Source organism: Megalobrama amblycephala, linkage group LG13 (genome assembly GCF_018812025.1).
Source record: "Megalobrama amblycephala isolate DHTTF-2021 linkage group LG13, ASM1881202v1, whole genome shotgun sequence".
NCBI classification, from domain to species: domain Eukaryota; kingdom Metazoa; phylum Chordata; class Actinopteri; order Cypriniformes; family Xenocyprididae; genus Megalobrama; species Megalobrama amblycephala.
The window spans coordinates 9,284,420-9,308,115 of record NC_063056.1 but is presented as its reverse complement, the minus strand read 5'-3'; the positions used below and the strand labels follow the sequence as shown (position 1 = coordinate 9,308,115).

The 23,696-nt window shown below is 34.0% G+C and overlaps 1 protein-coding gene across 2 annotated transcripts; it reads left to right on the top strand.

Annotated features, from left to right (window-relative positions):
- The first annotated feature begins 1 nt into the window (after position 1).
- On the top strand, positions 2 to 23,696 carry tars2 (threonyl-tRNA synthetase 2, mitochondrial). 2 transcript variants are annotated; one of them, XM_048152081.1, is made up of 18 exons: positions 2 to 137; positions 4,429 to 4,607; positions 6,488 to 6,602; positions 7,121 to 7,242; positions 7,375 to 7,483; positions 7,709 to 7,773; positions 7,856 to 7,934; positions 8,550 to 8,696; positions 10,878 to 10,976; positions 12,267 to 12,433; positions 13,041 to 13,203; positions 17,233 to 17,370; positions 19,216 to 19,293; positions 20,230 to 20,330; positions 22,537 to 22,638; positions 22,717 to 22,789; positions 22,883 to 22,997; positions 23,386 to 23,696. In XM_048152081.1, the coding sequence occupies exons 1-18, from the start codon at positions 129 to 131 to the stop codon at positions 23,526 to 23,528; spliced, it is 2,004 nt and encodes a 667-aa protein (XP_048008038.1). In that variant the 5' UTR covers positions 2 to 128; the 3' UTR covers positions 23,529 to 23,696. The 2 variants fall into 2 exon arrangements, with proteins under 2 accessions (XP_048008038.1, XP_048008037.1); XM_048152080.1 differs by lacking the exon at positions 2 to 137 and adding an exon at positions 3,178 to 3,414.

Genomic DNA, 23,696 nt, shown 5'->3' with positions numbered 1-23,696 from the left:
GACACGCCCTGCCCCAGAGCAGCCATGTTACAGCACTACTTTTTTTAGAGCAAGTGAAGTTTTCAGATATCCTAGGGATGAACTAGGAGGAGGAGAATGTGGAGATCCAGAAACATCCACATGAAGGAATGCAAAAGGTGGTTATCCTGTTCAGTTGGTGTAATGTAAGAGTGCTTGTGGAGTGTATGAGTGTGTATTATGGATGACTAGTGGATACGTTGACTATCTCTTTCCTTCCAGTAACTGTTCCTTCACTTTCCCATCCTATAACACTTGCTTTTCTATTGTTTCTCATGTAAATTACTTGTTTCTGCTGTTTACAGGTAACAGATTACCGTTTTCTGTCTGTTAACCTCTGTTACACTCACTGCGAGCACAGAGCCAGTGGATTTCAACTTTGCTTTATTTCTGAGTGATTAAATTATTGTCATAGACATAATGCTGGGCAACCATGATTGCTTGTAGTGATCTTTAAGCTTCATAAAGCTAAAATACAGCCGCTTTATCAACCTTCACCAAGATGTGAAGATTTTGGCTCACACTACATACAGTATAAGCTAATCAAGTGTTCAAGGCATAACTACTTGGTAGTTTTCGAGTGCTTTTCAAGAGTTCCCTTGCATTTTTTCCCCCTTCAGTTTCAATAGATCTCACATGTATTCTGATTAATAAAAGCATTGTGATGAGAAATATTATTGAAAGGAAGGAGACTTTTCTTTACAGGTGGTCTTGTACTTTGTTCAAGAACAAGTGTACCTGGATTATTTTCTGCCTTTTTATTTTTACTTAACAGCAATTCTGTTATCCTACAAGTCTTATAACGTAATGATGTCCAACATGTTTCCAGAAATGTGCAGAGCTAGAATACACAACTCTGAAAATTAGGTTCAAATGAAAGTTGACGAAAGAATTACTTTGGTTTAATTATTTCCAATTTCCCATTGTATCTGAAATGTTCATCTTTCAAGTCAGTTATTTGTCTCTAGAATTTAAGATTATGACAATTAATTTAACCCTTTATAATGTACACATGATTGAAATCTGTGAATTTGTCTGTTCAATACGAGCCACACTTCCATGCATTGCATTTTCAAAATGTGTGTCACATGCATCATTCGTAAAACTAAAGCAAATAGTACGTCGATTCAACAATGTTGATACACTGCTTTAAAACAAAATGATGTTTGACAACATAAATGTGAAATATAACCTGTACGTTGTTGTTGCTGCATTGTGTAAGAAAACAATAGTTGTAATCTTTCTTTTAAGGGCTGAAAAGTTGAATATTTGAGGGACATGTTTTGGTGTCTTCTTTTGGACAACATGTACATTCATTGTAGTCTTTTTCACAAGGAGCATTTCAGAGAACATACAGACTTAATTTAAAATATTTGTAATAGTTATGTACAAACAGAATGAAATTATGAATCTGTCAGATGCTTAAATGTCTTTAGTTGTGGCAGAAATGTGAAAATTTGAGTTACTCCTTCAGTTAGAGACACATCTATACATTTTGCACCAGCTGCAGCACGGGTTTACTACTCATTCCTGTCGAAGCCTAAAATTTGGATCCATTCATTCTTGTCAAAGGTACAGATAGTTGTCTGAGTGGACTTGTTAATTAAACTGATGTACAGTACTGGTATCAGAAACAACGGCAGAAGTGCATCATTAATCTGCAGCAAGTTCTGCAACAATCTTTAAACGCTCCTCACACAACAGATGCCATTGTGACTCCTTTCATGGTTTAAATCAGTTTTGTTTGCAATACAATTTGTTCTGTTGGTAGTTGCAGACTTGAGTTTTGTTACCTTACAGTAATGATACTGATGACTGATGGTAAGAAGTGTTAAGACGGAACAAACAGCCAATTTAAACTGTTAACACCCCAGTGTTCTACTTTATTATTTATTTATTTATTTATTTATTATTTTATTTTATTTTCTTATTATTTATTTATTTCTATTTATTTGCATTTATATTCATGACACTTGTACCTCCAGAGATTTTGAACAACAGAATAGACTGATATCTCCACACCATTATCTGAACAACATATTGTGGATTCTTACTTAAAGGGAATGTGTCAGACATGAAAAAAAAAAAAAACATCTGCTCACATATATCCAACTAAATATCATTGATCTAGATGTGAAGTCAAGTGGAGCAGACCCCCATTTCTCACACTGACAACCCAAATGGTCACTGATATTGTATGTGCAACCAAACATTGTCACGGTATGATGATAATCAGTGATTACTTCATGGTATTCTTCATATCTGAAAAAAAATGTGCTCTTGTAAACTTGTTGAATTTGGTTTAGTTTGTCTGGCAATCATTTTGCAGTAAGGGGTTACTCATTTTCCCTTTCATGTTAACATTCACAGTGACCAATAGATTATGCAAATAAACACTCACAGTATCTTCAAGTTTATACTGTATATTTGCCCTGAACTTCAGTAGTTGAAAGCTAGTGGTGAGGGAGTGTGGTTTAATGTACTGCAATCAGACAAGGCAAAATTAGATTTACACATTTGGTTACTTGAAACTGAGTTGGAGCTGTGTCTGAAACGCATTCATAGTGTTCTTAAACTTTAATATAGGCAGATTATTTACATTTTGCAGCAATCTGCGTGGTAATTTTTTTTTAAACTTACCTGTAAAGTTGAAGTAACAAGTCTGATTGCTTATCTATAGTTAATGCATATATAAACTCTGGAACAACTGCCTTAGAATACAGCTGCACTCACTAGTAAAGTGCACCAGTTTGTTGATTAAGACACTTGTAATTAGTGTTTATATCTTATGATTTTGCATTTCGTCACTAGGATCCTGTTGAAATATCGGTGTTTTGAGTGAATGTAGATTTTTTTTTTTTTTTTTTTTACCCCGTCATATCAGGCTATTGGAGGCAGAAGTGATGGAGCAGAGGAGTTGAGCTTGTTTCTGTAAATATATTGTCTTGCTTCGGTTCGAAATAATTGTAGTGTTCAGTTCATAAACCTTCACTGTTGTCTTTTCAGTCCTCCGTAAAATCCGTTTATTTGAATGTGGTGTGTTTATATGCAGGAGAATCCGGAGCGTTTAGATGTCAGTGATTGTATTTACTTGCGCACTGAGTGGACGCTCGTGACGCACTTCTGGCTTCGCTTCTCATTGGTCGTTTCTTACCAGTGAGCCCGCCCTCATTCGCTTGCTCTCGTCGAATCGGGTTTCTTGCTCCGTGACGATGTAATAGTTCCTGCAAAATGGCGGCCCGCTGAGAGAGGGCAACATTTGATGTTTGTAGGAGAAATGATGGAGCCGTAGCTTTTAGTTTTGAGTGTAAAATGCCCGTAGCCGTGTTCTCGAGATGGGCCGTCTGTCAGGCGGCAGTGAGAGCAGCGGTCCGGAGCAGCAGATACTACGGGAAGGTGTGCAGGATTCTGTGTGGTGTGACTGATGAGGATCTGACAGACATGTCATATTGTGACATAACTGAGAATGGAAGTAGAGTAGCCTGTTTTGTGTTTATGTATAAAGTGATAATGAAAGGTTTGGGTTCAGACACTTTTTTTTAATGTGCTACATTTTGAATAATAACTGTTATGTGTGTGTGTGTGTGTGTGTGTGTGTGTATATATATATATATATATATATATATATATATATATATATATATATATATATATATACACATGCATGCATTTTATTTATGCATTTTAAAAATATATATTTATTAAAATGAACATATTCAGCTAAAAATTCTGATCAATAATATGAAAAGAGCTACATAAATGAAGATTACTGTAACATAAATAGCAGTGGGGACCAAAAGTTTGAGACAACACAAAAAATTGCTTTATTTATTTAAAATATATTAGGGAAAAACTACATAGAAATGAAAAAAGAAAAAAATAGATTCTGCTATTTCTTAAATGTAACACTGACCATGTGACTTTTTGTACAGACGGTCAGATGTTCTTCTGTTGAAGCTCAAGATGCTCTTTAGATCCTCTCAGATCCTGCTGGAGAACATGATCATCAGGTTTACTTCATGTAGCTCCAGACATTAAAGCAAAATAAATACTGAGACATTCTCGCATTCATATTAATATTTTTAATTAAACTTTTCATTCAAATTCTAATGCTCAATGGTAATTTGTAATGGGGGGAAAAATTACATTTTCATTAGTGGTCTCAGATTTTTGACCCTCACTGTATATTATTATAAATGTTATGTAATGACTCTATATATGGTTAGTCTGATAGAATTAAGTCCTTTCCTAGTTTGTGAGAAATTCCACTGGTTTTGTGCTACACCCTTGTTTAGACTTGATATTAAACCTTCCCCATAATGTCATTTAATGAAAGTGTCTGTTACTTTTGCTCAGTGACTGATGTCATCTATGTATCCCAGACTCACACACTCTCCCTCTCTGTTTCAGCTGCAGCCGTCTGCCAGTCAGACCGAGCGCTTAAGGATTTTCGAGTCTCTGCGTGACCGGCATGTGCAGGTGACTGGAGCTGCATCGGGACAAGATCTGACCATCCGATTGGCTGATGGCAGAACAGTGAAAGGTTCCGCTGGTGTGACCGCACCGTTACAGATCGCCCAGAATGAACGGTAAATATGTCACAGAATAATTATGCAAGTTTCTTAACACTGCTGACTGAGATATATCTGTGAAACACTGTCTTCATCATATCCAGTGACCTTCACTAATTATTGATCTGGATCAAACCTGGAAAGCTTTGAATGTGTAATGTCATTGCTGTTTTCATGTTTATTATTTATTTGTGTAATGCAGGGATTCCCAAACTTTTTTTTTTTTGTCAGACAAACCTCTTTGACTTAAAATATTTACTTGGAGACCACTGAGATTCTAAGTTAATTTTTCAATAATTTAACAAAACATTTGCATGTTCAAAGTTCTTTGACCTTCAATGGTCACATTGACATGCAGGTAAACAAATTAAAAATATAAATATTTTGTGTTTTGCATTTTATTTTTATTTATTTATTTATTTTTAAATAATATTAATGTAAAGCTGCTTTGAATCAATCTGTGTTGTATAAAGCACTATATAAATAAAGGTGACTTGAATTGTATGGTGCCCGCAAATATCATCAATAAACCCAGCAAAAGTATGTCTGTAAGGAAATATTGTTTCAAAATCAATCAATTAAAAAAAAAATCTAAATTAAAATTGAAATTGCAATATTGATCGAAAAATTTATTTATTTTTTTTTATTATTTTTTTTTTTTCATCCATATCTTACAGCCCTAGTGTGGCTGAGGTATTCCCTACATTTTGGGGACCAAATGTCTCCACAGTGATAGTAAAACCTGAGATTTTTGACACCGTGGGGAGGAAAAAAAAGAACAGCTTATAAATTATACTAAGTGACTATTATGCTAAGTAGGGGAGAGTGGGGTAAGTTGTCACATTTTTCACACTGTCTATCATTTACTGAGCACCATACATCACAATGGTATAAATGTCATACCAAATGAAAGAAGGACGTCTTGGGCACATATGTTGTACTCATTACGTTTTCATATCTTTTCTCATTACGGAGTTGTAGACTGTTGAATAGAGAATGTGCACTTGTGACAATTTGCCCCATCGGCGCGCAAGTTGTCACACTAGATTATCTAAAAAATAAGAACACAACTACTTAATTGATATTATTGATTTTAATTTTTAAATTCAAACCAGAACTGGAAATATAAACAATCATACCTAGAGAATTTGGAAAAACAATTATTTAAATCCAAACAATACACATTTCAATCAAAACACATTAAGTGCCAAGACCACTTTACTTTGAACTTTAAACTCAAACTTTCTCTGGCTTGCACATAGATCCATGATAACAGAATGAAATACTGCAGATAACTCGCTTAATCTCTGAACATAACTGGCTTAACATGTTGAACCTCTTTTTTGAGCATGTTCTATGTGTTTATTTGTACTGAATAAGTCATTTGAGGTCATTGAGACAACTTGCCCCAAACTGACATGTGTGCTAATGTTGGCTAAATCTCAACATGCTCAACATAGCATGTCAGCTAAAGTATCAAAAGACACATTATTGTCTCCTATGTTGTACAAAATAATATTTTTTAACATTCATACCTAACAAAGTTGTATTGGATAAAATTTAAAGTGCAAATTTTTTACTTTTTAAGCCAACAAATAAGAAAATTGTGCCAACCTCAGATTAGAGCGATCTTGACCACATGTGACCAGGAAGTTGACTATGGAAGAAGAAGTCACACAAAGTGGCTATTTGATTTTTGAGATAGAGCCTCTAGTTTTGGAGTTATGAAGAGTGTGACAACTTACCCCGCTCTCCTCTATTTTAAAAATGTACAAAAACAGAATGTTTTCCGTAAAGATTGGTTTAGTGATCGGGTCAGGGGATAGAATGTAAAATTTGTACAGCATAAAAATCATTTTCTATGGTGACTCCTCATAAAACTGTGTGTGTGTTTACAGTTTTAAAGGTGCAGTGGTGAGCAGAGTAAATGGGGATTTATGGGATCTTAGTCGCCCTCTTGTGGAGGACTGTGAACTGCAGCTGCTGGGTTTTGACTCACTAGAGGGGAAACAGGTACAAGCTTTTGTGTATTCAAGAGTTTTGTCTTAAATGGAGAAACTCACAAAATCATGTTTGTGTAATATTTAATCTTTTAAAATCAATAGAATAAAATATATTTTAATTCTCTTACTACCTTTAATTGAAGATAATTTTGAATGCTTATTTTTATTATTGATTCATCTGTTTTAGAGACAGAAATTGGGAAACCAATAAACAAAAAAACAAAACAAGAAAGAAATGTGATGGCTTAATTTTATGTATTTTAATAGTTTATTTTTATACATTTAAATATTTATTATTAAATATATTCTTTGTATTAATGATAATATATTCATTTGAATGATGTTAAGTCACGATATTAATAACTTTTGAATTAATTAATTATATATTCATTTAAATAATGTTAATGCGTCTTAAGGATTTTGAATTGTCTGGTGTTTTATTTAATTATTTTTATTTTATTGATTTGAAATGTGAGCTGGACATGTTTTGGTGTGATTGCCAGTAAAGCCGTGTGTTCTCTGCTGCAGGTGGTGTGGCGCACAGGAGCGTGTGTGTTAGGGAGTGTGATGGAGAATCACTTCAGTGCTCTTGTGTGTCGAGAGGGAGTTTCTGACACCGGCCTGTACTGCGATTATCAGCTACAAAACAAGTAAACACTGTCTGCTCTCTTTCCAGCTCCTGATATGAGTGTAATTTACATGTTTTTTTAATTTAAGTACATTAAACTAAAACTAAAAATTGAAATATAACTAAGTTGTAGTGCTGTGTGTGATTGTCGTAGCTCTCTCTCACTGTTGGAGGTGGAGCAGAGGTGTAAGCTGACGGCAGCTGGGAAGATGCCCATCATCAAGCTTGAGATCACTGCACAGGAGCTGAAAGAGCTCTTCCAGGTCAGCATCACCTCTTGATCTTTTACAATGTTCTTTTGCCCATTGTTTAAAGTTTTTGTAATTTAGTTTTCTTAACTCTATCCCTGCCATTGGCAGAATTTTCTGGCAATCCATGTTTTCACTGTACGATAGAGGGATAGAATATACAGTTTGTACGGTATAAAATCATTATGTCTATGGAATGTACCCATAAAGCATGAAAACCCAACGTGTGTGTGTTTGTAGGATGATGCTGTCAGACTGCAGCTGGCTGAAGAGCAGATGATGGGAAACGCAGTCAGCGTCTACAGGTCTGAAGTCGCCCTCACTGTCCTGCTGGAGCAGATTGTGTGTGTGTGTTTGGCGTCTGATGTCTTTGTGTCTCTTTGTCAGGTGTGGAGACAGTGTGGGTGTGTGTTCAGGGGTTCTTCTGCCACACACAGGCTTCCTGAAGACCTTTAAGATGCTCCAGGTAACTCCGTGTTTGCTGACGGTCCTCCTGTGTTAGTGTGTTTGACTGAATGTGTTTGTTGTGAGTCAAATTTGCTGCTTGAATGGCTGTTCTGTTGTGTTCAAAATGTTTACATAGTTGTTGTATGGTTTCCTTAGCAATTTTCTGTTTATCACATTAATATCTTTGGCTCTTCCTGTTCCACATTCTCCCTTCCCTTTTCGCAGGCTATCGTTCTCTCTTTAGGGTCATGACATGACACTTTGTTCAGTTTTATTTATGGAACATTTTGTTTTTTGTTCACATTTCTGGGTTTGTTTAAATGAGAGTTTAGACCAGTCTTGATGTTGATTCATTCATATGTCATGCTTTTGATAAACAATGGCATTCTTCATTTAGTTTGTAAACTAGAATGAAGAATCTTCATGCAGCTTCTTTCTGTGTAATAGTTTCGTTGTGACCATGACTGTCACGCTCCAAAATGTTCAAAATATGCTGGTTTTCTGCTCAAGAAACAATTCTTATTATTATCAATGTTAAAAACAGTTGTGCTGCTTCATATTTTTATGGAAACCATGATACAACCATGACTCTAAATTTTCTTACTCATAACTCTTATTTTACGCTCTTTCTCAGGTGTCTCCTGTAACTCTGTCCGGTTCAACGGAGGTTTCAGGTATCCTTAGGATGATTGGAGTTGCTTTTCCAGGAGAAAGAGAGCGAGAGGAATGGGAGAGAGAGCAGGAGGAGGCCAGAAAGAGAGACCACAGGAGAATCGGGAAGGTGAGTGTTGGTAGTCGTACACAATATCAGCCAGATTTTGGCACGATCCATTTGACGTAGGGTGTCCTGGTGATTCGTGTAATAAATAAATACCGTTTTGTGGCTCATTAATGTGTCGTGACCGATTGCTGTAGCGTCTCAGTTCAAGGGGCACATGAACTCTTCCTACTGGTTATAGTATCAAATAAACATGAATGAACATCAGAATGTATGTTATTTCAACTGCAGAAAGACATCAATACACACCATTTTTCCACCGACATTAATCGACTAACTTTCCTGTCTGGTTTGTTTGTCGGGCAAAATGGCAGATTTGGAGTAGGGCTGGGCGATATATCGCATGCGATTTTCACGCGCATTTCGTCAGTAAAGCCGGTTCCCTGATTACCACTAAATCGCCATCACCTGCTTTCAAATGGAGCGGCATTTAATAGACAGAACCGTAGATCACTGACAAGCCACGCAATATCGCGTTCATTATCGCAGATGAATCGCCTTCGATAATGAACGTGATATTGCGTGGCTTGTCAGTAAACTACGGCTCTGTCTATTAAATGCCGCTCCATTTGAAAGCAGGTGATGGCGATTTAGCGGCAATCAGCCCTAATTTGGAGGTATGATTGGTCAGATCGCCTGTGAATTATCAATTATGGGTGAATTATGCACTAGCTACTTTTATTTTATTCTAACTTCACTAAACATTATTTGTAGTATCTATCATCTAATAAATTGCAATAAGCTTTGTCGTTTGATATGAACAAAGTCTCGGCTTTCAAATTCTGTCAGTTTATTACTAGATTCAAACAATAAATACCATTTTGTCACGCTTTTATGTGGCGTGACAGATCACTGTAGTGCCTCAGTTCAAGCAGCATGTGAATTGATCATCTCTTTCTCTTAACATGAATATCTCTATAGCATGAAATAAACATGAATGAACATCAGAAGGTATGTTTAAAGAAACAGTACAACTTGCTGAAATTTATCATGTCTCAGTCAGTGTTTCAACCATGGAAAACAATGTCACATAATGTTACATTTACCTCAGAAAAACATTCAGTGACCATAAGCTCGTTATTCAGCTAGAAAAAAAAATACACTAGAGAGGAGCAATTTGTTATATATACAGTCAAACCAAAATTTATTCAGACACCTTGAACATTTCATTCATTAATAGTTTATTCACTATAGTTTAAAAAAATGGTAATATAATATGACGATCTCAGAGTTAAACTGTCAGAAAAAAATAATCTTAATTATGTCAGATAACACTTAAGCAAAACATGGTCAGGGCAAAGTGTCTGAATAATTTTTGGTTCCAAATTTTTCATTAATTTTACTGGTAGTCCACTGTATGAAGAATTTTTGAGTATAATATGTCACAGTTTACTTTATTTTGCTATCCTCACGTACATAAATGAACTATAGTGTCCTGCACCCACTAGTAAAAATATATCAAAAATGTATGAATCATTTTTGGTTTGACTGTATGCTCTATATTACATATTCATTATATTTTTTCTTAGTCTGTTTTTCAATATTTAATGTTTGAAAAAAATCAGTCATTAAAACAAGCTTTTATGACTGCCACTGCTTAAATTTTAGTCTAAGTTCAAAAAAAAAATTTGAAGAAACATACTTTTGTCATTGAAAAGTTATTATTATAACAGTATTATTATAAAAACTGCCTTATGTGCATTTTAAATGTTTGTATACAAATCAGTTATTTTAACTTTCAACATTATAATAATGTACCAACTGACAGGGTTCACTCTATAGTTTACCGTATTGAGACCTTTTTTTTTCTCCTTTAGAAAAATTAGCATGTACTGTACCCGATATATATCCAAATGAATTTGCAAGCTTGCAAATCAAATTGAGAAATTTGTGTCAATGCCTAGCCCTAATAAACAAGTGTGTTTTTATCTTGAGACTTTGTGTATGTATTAATTGTTGAATCTGTATTTTTTGGGATTGTTGAAATGCCAAACCATGGCTGCTAGTAGAGCAGTAACTGAAAGCCTTTGATTTTGCATGGCGCTTTGTTTATGTCGCTAGGTGTCAGAATAAGCCAGAGATGAGCGTATTATCGGCCAGAGCAATAAAATCTCGAACCATGTTTTGTTTATTTGTAATATGTTTCCAGCTGGCGCTGATGTTGTTCTATGTTTGACTTCACAGGCGCAGGAGTTGTTCTTTTTTCATGACGTCAGTCCTGGCAGCTGTTTCTTCATGCCTAAAGGAGCTCATATATACAATACGCTCACTGACTTTATAAAGGTACAAACTCGTTCCACGTCAGCACACTTTCACCCTTGCACTCTGCATATGCTTGCAACATTCAGCAATAGTATATCATGCTGCATTACTCTGTAAGAGAATAACACATACTCTGAAAGAGAAGCACACATACAGTGTACATTATTAAGTGGATGTGCTACTAGGATTCACTGTAGGGCAGCTGAAGTGAGCATAAGTGTAGGTCATTATACACTACACTGTGGCAAAAGACACACTGCACCACTAAAAAGTTGGACACGCTTGGCTTAAATTGTTTTTCATAATCCTAACCCTATAAAGATACAGTATTTCTAAGGCCACTAAATTATTACCACTGTCAAAGCTTTGCTGAAAAACCTGTTGCACACAATCTACTACATGCCTTCTGTCGATTGATTGATAGTTTATACTTTTTTTTAGCAAGTATAATTGTAAAAACGTCCACGTTCAGCTCGTGGTTCACATGTCTCTTTTTTTCTGTGAAATTTTTACTGATTTTTCTAAGATAAACAAGAATATGAATAAATTTATATAATAATTTAAAATGAAAATGTTCTGGACTGAAGCAGCTTAGGTTTACTTGATTATCCATATATCATTTTTTTAGAAAATTTATGCTGAAATGTAAGTGTGATCCATCATACTTTAGGATTAAGGAAAGTTTATCTGTTCATGTCTCAGTCATCATTGTATTGCATTGCATTATATTTTTTACAACTACAGAGCTTTGATCATAAAACTAAGCATTTAAATATCATCTTACTAAGAGTGAAAACTGATATTCATATGATTTTATGTAAGTATCTGCTATACAGTTATAAAGATCTCATTGATTTACATTACAAGATATCAGAATTTCAACTTTTTGGCCATATAAGTATCAGTGTCTGCAACCCATTTCATATATTTGCTCAGTTTGGGTCTCTGAATAAAACTGAGGTGTTTTATTTCCTCCTTGAGTATGAGCTCCATATCCTTGCTATATCATCCTCTTATCAGCCATGCATGCCTTATGTATCAAACATGAACCTTTTTTTCTTTTATATTTTGTCTAAAAGTTCAATAAACTTCCACTTAAAACTTTTTTCTGACTATTATTTCATCTGTCAGGATTTACAGGGTTAACAACCTTTGATTTCAAACATCTGCATACATATAGAGTTTTTTAATTAGATATTTACTTCTTTTATCATCTCCTTTGCTGAGTCCTTTAAGGCCACAAAAACAAAATTTGAACTGCTCCTCATGACATTTGTAATGCTAATGTAACAATTTTCCTCTTCCTGTCAGAGTGAATACAGGAGGCGAGGCTTCAGTGAGGTTGTGACTCCAACCCTGTACAGCACATCTCTGTGGGAGCGATCAGGTCACTGGGAGCATTACAGTGAGAACATGTTCACAGTGACCTGTGAGCCGCACACCTTCGCTCTCAAACCCATGAACTGCCCTGCTCACTGGTGAGTCAAGTCTGACACTTTAGTTTTTGGCACCTAAACTATTCACACCATTGACAAATTTTCATAATTCTTTGAAAAAACATCCAAGCAATTAAAAATTTCAAAAGCGTGCATGTTTTTGAAAAAGGTACAAATAGGTTTTTACTCATTCAGTTTATTCATACACTACCAGTCAAAAGTTGGTGGTGTTGTTTTTAAGAAATGAACATTTTAATTCAGCAAGGATACATTAAATTGATCAAAAGTGACAGTAAAGACATTTATAATGTTACAAAAGATTACTCTTTCAAATAAATCCTGTTCTTAGAATGGCTTCTGAAGGATCATGTGACATGGAAGACTGGAGTAATGATGCCCTTTTTACTGTAATGATACAGTTTTTGATCAAATAAATGCAGTCTTGGTGAGCAGAAGAGACTTGTTTCAAAAACAATAAAAAAAATCTTACCAACCCCAATGTTATGAATGGTAGTGTATATTAGAAAGAATGTCATTTTAATTTACATGCATTTTTTTCAAATCATAAGAAAGATGTCACATTATTTCCTCATGAATTGAATCAAGAATCCTCCACCCGTTCAGTCCAGTAACTGTGTCCTCCGTGCAGCGTGATGTACGAGCAGAGGGTGCGTTCATGGCGTGAGCTTCCCATCCGCTGGGCAGATTTTGGAGCTCTTCACCGTAATGAACACTCTGGGGCTCTGGGGGGTTTAACCAGAGTCCGACGCTTCTGCCAGGACGACGCACACATCTTCTGCACACCTGAACAGGTACAATTACAAAGTGTTTTAGTTATTGTTGCAAAAGCACTAATAATATCAAACAATTGGTGGCACAATAAAAGGGTACCAGACTGGGCCGTAGTATGTATATGTTTGTTCATTATATTTTAAGGAGTTTTGTTTTTTAGAAAATGTAGCTTCCTGTCTGTAGAAGACTTTTAGAGCAAGCAGAAGCATCTGTCCAGCAGATTCAGCAGTGGACTGCACAATAGCACAAGAGGTGGCAGTACACTATTCATGTGCACATTGCGAGGCTTAATGTCTTACCAGTTTTTGCAAATTAGTGGACATTTATTTCGTAGTTGTGTGCTTGCATGGTTTAGCAGATCATTTGAAGCCGCCTTTTTATCATGTATAATTACAGTAGTCAACATTTGAAGTGGATCAAAACCTTTCATCAAAGTTGTCCTAAAACCTTCTTCTTAGGACAACTTTGAACTTTTTTTGATTCACTTTAAATGTTGACTACTGTATTTATTGGGATGCTTCAATCAGGATTTTTACAGACATTAATTCAGGGCCTGAATTTCATTTTGAAAAATGGGGAGAATTCCCCTCTAATATGGAAGTAAATGAATGCCAAATGTTTTTGAAATAAAAAGCTTGTTGAATTGCACTAACTGAAAAAAATGCATTACATTAGCTGTGCTTGCATTTAGATGCATTGTATTTTTAAGGCTTGCATTTTTATGGGCTGAAATTCAACATGGTTGTATATTTAAGCTGTGAATATTTCAATTAAACATATTTCACACACATTTTCATTATTAATTTTCATTATTAATTTCACACACATTTTCATTTATTAATATATGTCTACCTCAGATTTAACGTTTGATCTGTACACCGGCATCGGACAATAACGTTATAATCTCGTTCACTGTAGAGAAAGCTGTAGCCTAAACAGGGAAAGTAACCGTAAAGACACTGAATTACACATAAATGCAGCTTTTGTGTCTTTATCAGCTTTTCTGCATTTATACTGGCTCTGAATAATCATCACACATTCACTTACCGCTTGCTCCATTTCTGTAAATCCGTTTTTATGAATGAATGATGACTTACTAGCCGTTGCTCTGGTCTTAAACAGCCGCTAGTGGCACCTGCTGGTGAAGAAGACTAACAGCAGATGGAGATCATGCATCGGCACTCTACTGCTTTTCCTGCAGTTCCCGTATGTGAAATGTTGAATTTTCTGTGGAATTTGAACCACTGAATTTGTGGAAGCAAATTTGTAAAGCGAAATAAAATGGACTAAAAATTGCTAGTCGAATTTTATAGGTTGTATTTTTAAACAGAATGAATATTTTGGAAGTGAAATCTGAAAGGGGAATATAAATTATTGAATTTTTAATAATGAAAATGTGTGTGAAATATTTTTAATTTAAATATTCACAGCTTAAATATACAACCATGTTGAATTTCAGCCCATAAAAATACAAGCCTTAAAAATACAATGCATCTAAATGCAAGCACAGCTAATGTAATGCTTTTTTTTTTTTCAGTTAGTGCAATTCAACAAGCTTTTTATTTGAAAAACATTTGGCATTAATTTACTTCCATACTCTTAGATGAGACTTGTTGGGGTCGATTTTTTTTTTTTTTTTTTTTTTTTTTTTTTTTTTAAATGTAAGTGGGGGGGTAATTTTTTGACATAAAAAAAAAAGTAGTTCATGTTGAACTAATAATGAGCAATACATTTGTTACTGAATTTGTTCAACTTTGTTAACCTTATTTAATAAAAATACAGCTGTTCATGCTAGTTTACAGTGCATTATTGTTAATAAATACAAATCTTGATTTTAATAATGTATTAATAAATGTTGAAATTAATAATAATAAAGATTATCAAATGCTTTAGAAATACAGTTCAGTATTAGTTCATGTTAATGTAGTTAACTAATGTTACCTAATGAATCTTATTGTAAAGTGTTAGCGAATTTGTTGAGATTAACAGTCTGTTAAACTCATTTTACAAGTATAATAAACACAAAAATGACTGTTTGATTTGAGTATTGTGCATTTTTCCCCTTACGACTATTATTATTGGTTGTTTAATCATTTTAATGGAACCAGAATTAAGCGGAACCGGAACTGGAAAATTTCTTACGATTCCCAACCTTAGAGGGGGATTTATGCTGCCTTCATGTGCTCTCGCAATTATCGTAAATATGAGTTTCCTGGGTAAATATTGCACATGAACGCCCTACCATTTTGAAACTTGAATGTGATGAGCTCTTAATCATGATTTCAGTGGGAATTATCAAATTTCTGATAGCACGTGAAGGAAGCATTAATTCATTGGAATGAATTACTCTGCGCTAGACTTGTGCCCGTATTCGGTGATGCGATGTATCACGATAATGAATAGGCATGATATTATTGTGGGCAATTAAAAATACCGTAAATAATAATTTATTACCAATTATTATCATTTCTATAATGCATTTAAGAATACTTTCCCCATCAAATCATATAAAATACACAACATCGCTGTATTCTGCATCAAAGGGACACGCGCTCAGATGTAATCAAGCCCAACGTGCATGAGAAGCACATGGCTGAAAGGAGACGCGCTGAATAAAAGTGTACGTTCACTCTCTGACTCTCTGGCGCTAATGGAACAGCAGAATGCAGCGGCTACCCCGGAATCCCCGGAAACAAACCAGCCGCGCTAGTGAAGTTTTTAAAATGCTTAATAAAAAAATGCCATTCATTTTTTTTGTAAACTCAATGTTGTTCATCACAGCACCAAATACTTAATACTTAAAGATTTAATAGGCTATTTATTTTCAAACTTAAACATTTTTATATTTTAATCTGGACCACAACATGCCCTAATGATTAGACATGTTCTGATTATTTGTTATTGGTCAGTAAAACTTAGAGACATACGACTTCATTAGTTAACATGTTAATCATTATTACCAAACTGACAATGAAAAATACTTAAAGCATTAATTATTCTTAGTTAATGTTAATTTCTTAGTTACCGTTTAATAACATTACTAAAATCAAAAGAACTTATTTAATGGACCCGAGATAAAACTAACAATGATCAGTTGTATTTCTTAACTAACATTAACAAAAAATAATACTTTCTGTAACAAATGTAGCTATCGCTCAATCTTAGTTAATGCATTAAATAATGAGACCTTATTATAAAGTGTTTCCTGTTGTTCTTTATAGCCTAATTCTTTTGCATTTTAATCTGTTTGAAAATTTTACTTTATATATTTTTGTGTATTGTATTATTGTATTTAAACATTCAGAGTAATTTTTGTTATATAATCGGCACACACTGTATGAAGGTCCTAGATCACGTCATTTTCATCTTGTAAAACTGTTTCATGGAGTTTTTGTCTACTGAATTTTTTTTCTTTTTCTTTTTTCTTTTTTCATCATGTGAACAATCGGTATGTTGTCAAACAACAGTACAACCCATTGAAAGTACTGTAATTATGCAGCTGCATTTCCATTCCTTTCAGAAATGAAATGTGGCACTACCCAGATTAAGGTCTATAATTGGCCTCCTTACAGTTGGAGTTGCTCTACTTAGCTAAACTTAATTACAGCATGATCCTTTTTTAGTAATATCAGCATAATGAATGCTTCAAATCGCAAAATGATTGCCAGTGTGACCTGATATAAATGGTCTTCTAAATAAACACTCGGTGACAGCTGTGTCGTCTTACGCCATTAACAAAACCTTCATTTTGACCCCATTTATTCCAGTCGACTTCCTTGTTTTCTATCTGTTTTTCTGAAAGTAAAGCAAGTTAATTTTCTCTCCCTTGAGGAAGCCAAACAAAAGCACCTGATTCGTCATATAGCAGTGTTTTTGTGTCAGTATGTTTATGCAGCTCTTGCTTTGGTCTTCTGTGTGCAGGAATGCGTCTCCCTCGTTTGTGTTTGGACTGACGTATGATTTATCGTTTATAATGTGAGTGTTTATACTGTCTCTCATACACGCCCTTCATTTGTTTATTCGCTGCTGCTTCTCTTTTCTCTCTTCAGCTGGAGGGGGAGATCACGGCATGTTTGGACTTTGTGAGGAGCGTATATCGTGTCTTCGGTTTCTCCTTTCACTGTCTACTCTCCACACGACCCACACCTTGTCTGGGAGAGCCCGCCCTCTGGGACTGTGCTGAACAGGTACGCCTGTCAATCACTCCCTCACCTGTCGATCACCCACCACAGTGTGTGACAGTCTTATTTTAATATTATTTACATACTCTTATTGTACTTTTCTTCATATTTTGAATTAGCTTTTTATGGTCACTCTTCATTTTAAGTTATTTCTATTTAGCATTAATTTAGTATTTGTTTTAGTAATTTTTAGTACTTCACCTTTTTTTATTTCTGTTACCAAGGCAACATTTTTAATTTAAAATAATCTAATATTTATATTTCATTTTATATCAACATTATATTTACTTTTAAGTTTTAGTAATTTTGTTGTTCTTTTTTTTTCATTTTTATTAGGTTTTTTATTTATTTCTGTTTAGCGTTGTTTATTTCAGTTTCAGTAATATTAGTAGTTGTGCTTAATCTTATTTATTTCTGTTAGTTGCCAAGGCAACTATTTTATTTATTTTACATTATTACATTATTATTTTATTTATATTTACATTACATTATTTTTACTTTTCATTTTATATGTTATTTATTTTGTGATGTTCTTTTGATATTTTTTTATATAATTCTATTAAGCATTAATTCATTTTTATTTGTTTTAGCTATTTTAGTACTTCAACTTTTTGTGTTAGTTACCAAGGCAACATTTCTAATTTAAAATAATCTAATATTTATATTTAATTTTATTTCAACATTATATTTACTTTTAAGTTTTAGTCATTTTGTAATGTGCATTTGTCATTTTTATTAGGTTTTTTACATATTTCTGTTTAGCTGTAATTTATTTTTATTTCAGTTTTAGTAATATTAGTACTTCAGCTTAATCATATTTATTTCTGTTAGTTGCCAAGGCAACATTTCTAATTTAAAGTAATCTAATATTTTAATTTTATTTCAACATTATTTTCACTTTTCATTTTAAGTTTTAGTAATTTTTATGAGCTTATTCCATTTTATGAACTTATTCCACTGTTTAGCATTAATTTATAATTGTATTTTAGTTTTTGTAATTTTTTGCAATTTCTGTTAGTTGTCAAGGTAGTTTTGTCATTTTTATTTTATATATATATATATATATATATATATATATATATATATATATATATATATATATATATATATATATATATATATAATTTTTTTTTTTAGCATAAATTCATAATTTTTTTTTCCGTTTTTGTAATTTTAGTACTTCAACTTAATCATATTTAGTCATATCATATCAGTTAGTAGCCAAGGCAGCGATTCTAATTTAAAAGAATCTGATATTTGAATTTCATTTCAACTTTATTTCAATTGCTGAACAGTTTTTAGTAGTTTCAGTTCACAACACTGGTGCTTGTGTTCCTGCATTTGGTGTCAGGATTATAAGATCCTGTCTGCACATGTACCAACATATGCGGTGAGACAATATAGGAAACACGCGGAGTAAGTGTAGGGCAGGCCCAAACAGACGGGTTACGTGTCAGGGATTCATTAATGTTGATCTGGGTCACAGTGTGGAATGGGAGTCAGAGGAGGGAAGCATACAGCCAATGTGTGAAGAGAATCAGTGATCCAGTCAGAGCGGAGCATGCAGTACATAAGGCTGCTCACTCCACAAAGCCTTTGCTTTATAAGGATGGATGTGGTTTCCAGGCAGCATTGTCTGATTTTGGGGAAGTTAAACAAGGAAACTGTAATATCTCCTGTACCGCTCTCTCCCTCAAACTAATGCTGTTTTCAGCTCTGCATGTTTTGGGATTATTGAATTAGATGTTTACAGAAGATTCTTTTATTAGTGCTTCCAGGGCCAAACTTGTACACTGACACATTCCAGATTTTCCTCTGAAATGTCTCTCTCTTGTTTTTGTCCTGGAGCAGCAGTTGGAGAGCAGTCTGAAGCAGTTTGAGGAGCACTGGGAGTTAAATCCCGGAGACGGGGCGTTTTATGGACCCAAGGTGAGGCCGGCAGAAAGAGAGACACTGTGCTGGACACTGCATGAAGAACAAAATGAACTAGTGAAGCAAAATGGTGAAAAACTTAACATAGTCACTTTCCCCTCATACTTTTTTTTTTTTTTTTTTTTTTACCCTGATGTTAAGTCTATTGACACATTATGCACCAGTTACCCATATACACAGAAAATATCTTACTGACCCCAACATTTTGTTTTTGAGCTAAAAAAACCAGTAAAAACAGTAATATTGTGAAATATTATTACAATTTAAAATAACCGTTTTCTATGTGAATATATACTAAAATGTAATTTATTCATGTGATCAAAGCTGAATTTTCAGCATCATTACTCCAGTCTTCAGTGTCACATGATCCTTCAGAAATCTTTCTAATATGCTGATTTGCTGCTCAAGAAACATTTCTGATTATTATCAATGTTGAAAACTGCTTCATATTTTTTGTGGAAACTGATTCATTTTTTTCAGGATTCATTGATGAATAGAAAGTTCAATAGAAGAGCATTTATTTGAAATACAAATCTTTTGTAACTTTATAAATGTGTTTGCTGTCAGTTTTGATCTGTTGATGCATCCTTGCTGAATAAAAGTACTAATTTCTTGAAATAAGAAAATCTTAATTTAAACCTCACCAAATTTGAAAGGCAGTGTACATGGAGCCATGTTAGACAAATATCACCTACAACTTTTAGTTACACAGAGTTTTCTTGGCTGGAGGGTCGATGTTTCTAAACACACATCAATTTCATTCGCTCACACTGCTGCATCTCTTATATAGAAATGTTCTTGGCTTCATCAGTCGCGTTTAGTTTCTGCAGAGCTTTTCTGAGCAGTGAAGCTTGTAGCACAATAGCTCGTTCTATGTTAGATGGCTAAAGAGAAGGTTTGGTGTTTCATTTTGTTCTTTTACAATCTGTTCAGATCGACATCCAGATACGGGATGCCCTAGGCCGACAGCACCAGTGTGCCACAATTCAGCTGGACTTCCAGCTGCCCATCAGATTTAACCTGCAGTATGTTGGGTAAGATCTCTCCTGACGGATACTGTCACATATAGGGGTGTGTTTGTCAGAAGCAAGGTTTAGGTTGATTTTTTTACCCCAAATTGGAATAGAATATGAAGTGAAATGTGAAATTGTATTTTCCTTGAAGAAAATGAAGCCTGTTTTAAAGGCTTAGTTCACCCAAAAATGAAAATTTGTATGACCTTTGTTCATATTCGGAACACAAATTAAGATATTTTTGATGAAATCCGATGAAATCGAACCACTGATTCAAAACTTGTAAAGCTTCATGAAGAAGTGTTTCGAAATCGCCCATCACTAGATATTGTTGAATAAAGTAGTTATATAGTTATTTTGGTGCACAAAATGTATTCTAGTTGCTTCATAACATTAAGGTTGAACCACTGTAGTCACATGAACTGTTTTTAATGTCTTTAGTAGCTTTCAGGACATCTGAAAGTGTTAATTATCTTGCTGTCAATGCAGGCCCCACTGAGCCATCAGATTTAATAAAAAATATCTTAATTTATGTTCTGAAGATGAACAAAGGTCATACAGGTGTGGAACGGCACTAATGACAAAATTTTCATTTTTGGGTGAACTAACCCTTTAAGACCATTTAGATTAATGTGAAGTTAGTTTCATAAAAATTTAGCACATTTTCCTCACAGTTCTCATTATGTGCATCCTGGAGGTTTACTAGTATTTTATTTTAGTATTTTATTAGTAGGTTTACTGTACTGGTATACTTGTACAGTTTCTAGTAATTCCAAAGTAAATACAGTTTTTGTATTTTAATTTTAAATCTTTAGTCATTTTTGTCATCATTTTTATTAGTTATTGTTTGTTTTTAAATGTCTTTATAGTTTTTATTAATTTTTATTTCAATGTTAGTTTGCTATTTAAGTGCATCAAGTTCATTTTTAATTTTAAAGTTTTAGTAATTTTGTTGTTTTTATCATTTTTATTGTTTTTTAAATGTCTTAAGTGTTTATACTTTTTTTTTTTTTCAGTTTTAGTTTGCTATATTCATACATCAAGTTCATTTTTAATTTTAGTTTCAATATTCTTTTGTTTTTTTAGTTATATTTGTTATTGTTTTTGTCTATATACAGTCAAACCAAAAATTCAGTCATTTTTGATATATTTTTACTAGACAGGACACTATAGTTCATTTATGTAAGTGAGGATAGCAAAATAAAGTAAACTGTGACATATTATACCCAAAAATTCTTCATACAGTTGACTACCAGTAAAATTGATAACAATTTGGAACCAAAAATTATTCAGAGACCTGACCATGTTTTGCTTAAGTGTTATCTGACATAATTAAGATAATTTTTTGACACAGTTTATCTCTGAGATCTTGTCATATTTTATTACCATATTTTTAAACTATAGTGAATAAACTATTAATGAATTAAATGTTCAAGGTGTCTGAATAAATTGTTTTGACTGTAGTTTTTATTAATTTATTTCTGTTTTATTTTGCTATTTAGTGCATCAAGTTAATTTTTTATTTTAAAGTTTTAGTAATTTTTTTTTTTTTTAATATTTATTAGTAATTTGTTTTTTGTTTTTATTTCTGCATAGTTTTAACTCATTTTTATTTCAGTTTTAGTTTGCTGTTTTATTGCATCAAACTAAACTAAATGAAAATGAGAATTGTTTGCTTTGGCAAGTTTGTTGGATAACTGTTTCCTTGTTACCCATGTAGTTACTATAGTAATAACTATGAATTATGCATAATTACAAGCAACTAACCCTAAACCAAACCCTAGCCTTATAGTAAGTACATTAATAATTAATATATTAAGCACATTTGTTAATTAATATTACTCAGTACTTAAATATATAATAAAAACTGTAACTGAGACCTTGAAATAAAATATAACGGTTTCTTTTTTAATGTTTTATTTCGGTTAACTTTTCTTTCAAGTATTTTGTGCTCACAAACCACTCTCAATCGGCATGAATCCAAATGCGTGTGCTTTGTGCCTGTTTTGTGTGCTTCACATTAATTGCATTATAAGTCGCATTGGAATTTAAGTTTCAGATCAAAAATGGCACTTATATTCTGAAAAATGTGGTAAATCAAAGGCGGTAGAATACTGTACTGTCTGGATGTCACGTTAATGCTTAAAATGCTTATAATATGGGAGAACAAGGTGATGATTCTATCAGTGTCTGTAAGCTAATGTCATGTGATTTCTGTGTGTTTCAGGGCTGATGGACAGATGTACAGGCCTATCATGATACACCGGGCAGTTCTGGGGTCCTTGGAGAGGATGATCGCTATCCTGGCTGAAAACTTTGGAGGGAAATGGTGGGTGTGTGTGCGTGTTTGTGTGCAAGTTCAACAATGTTTGGAATTGGAAAAGTTCTCATTTTCTTTCTTTCTCAGGCCTTTCTGGCTGTCTCCAGCACAGGTGATGGTTGTGCCTGTAGGGGGCGACAGTGAGACGTATGGGCAAGAGGTCAGAAGAAACAGCTCTCTGGACAAACCTAATTTACATATAAACATTTTATTAATAATTATAGGTTTTGATGCATTTTGCTCTGGGTTTAAGGTGGTCTGCAGACTGAGAGAAGCTGGATTCATGGCTGATATTGATGATGATCGTGGAAACACCTTAAATAAGAAAATCCGTTCCGCGCAGCTCGCGCAGTACAATTATATATTCGGTAAGGATTCATTCTGGGATGTTGCCATATATAAGTCACCTTTATTTCTATAGCGCTTTATACAACACAGATTGTTTCAAAGCAGCTTCACGGTAATAAACAGGAAAATAATGATGCAAACTTCATCAACAATGAGACAAATGAAAATTCTGCAGTTATCGAAAATGTTGCTGAATATTAAGACTGACTGAAACGGACAGAAATCCTTTCTCATATCCTACATATGATCTCTGCAGTTCTATGTAGTGTAGAAATGACACGCTTCAGCTTTAAGTGTTTTAATGGTTTAATTGTTCCCATCCAGAAAGCACATGTTTAAAGAATGAGTGTTCTGGGGCCTATTAAGAAAAGGTCAGATAAACCAAACCTTCCTCTGTTTGTCATGCAGTGGTCGGGGAGAAAGAGCGTGAAAGCGGGACTGTTAGCGTGCGGACGAGAGGGGGGAAGCAGCTCGGGCAGAAATCACTGGAGGATGTGATGAGGTCACTGACTGAACTCGGACAGAGACGCAGCAGTCAGGAGGAGCTTTAAATGTGAGCGAGAGATACGACACAACCACAGCCCAGATGCTGGAAGATTCTATTAGGTTCATCGGAGACAAACACATTCGTTTCACCAGTGGATCTCTGAGCCTGCAAGGTTTTTTTTTTTTTTTTAATTATTATTTATAATAAGATAATAAATTACTTTTAATATTCA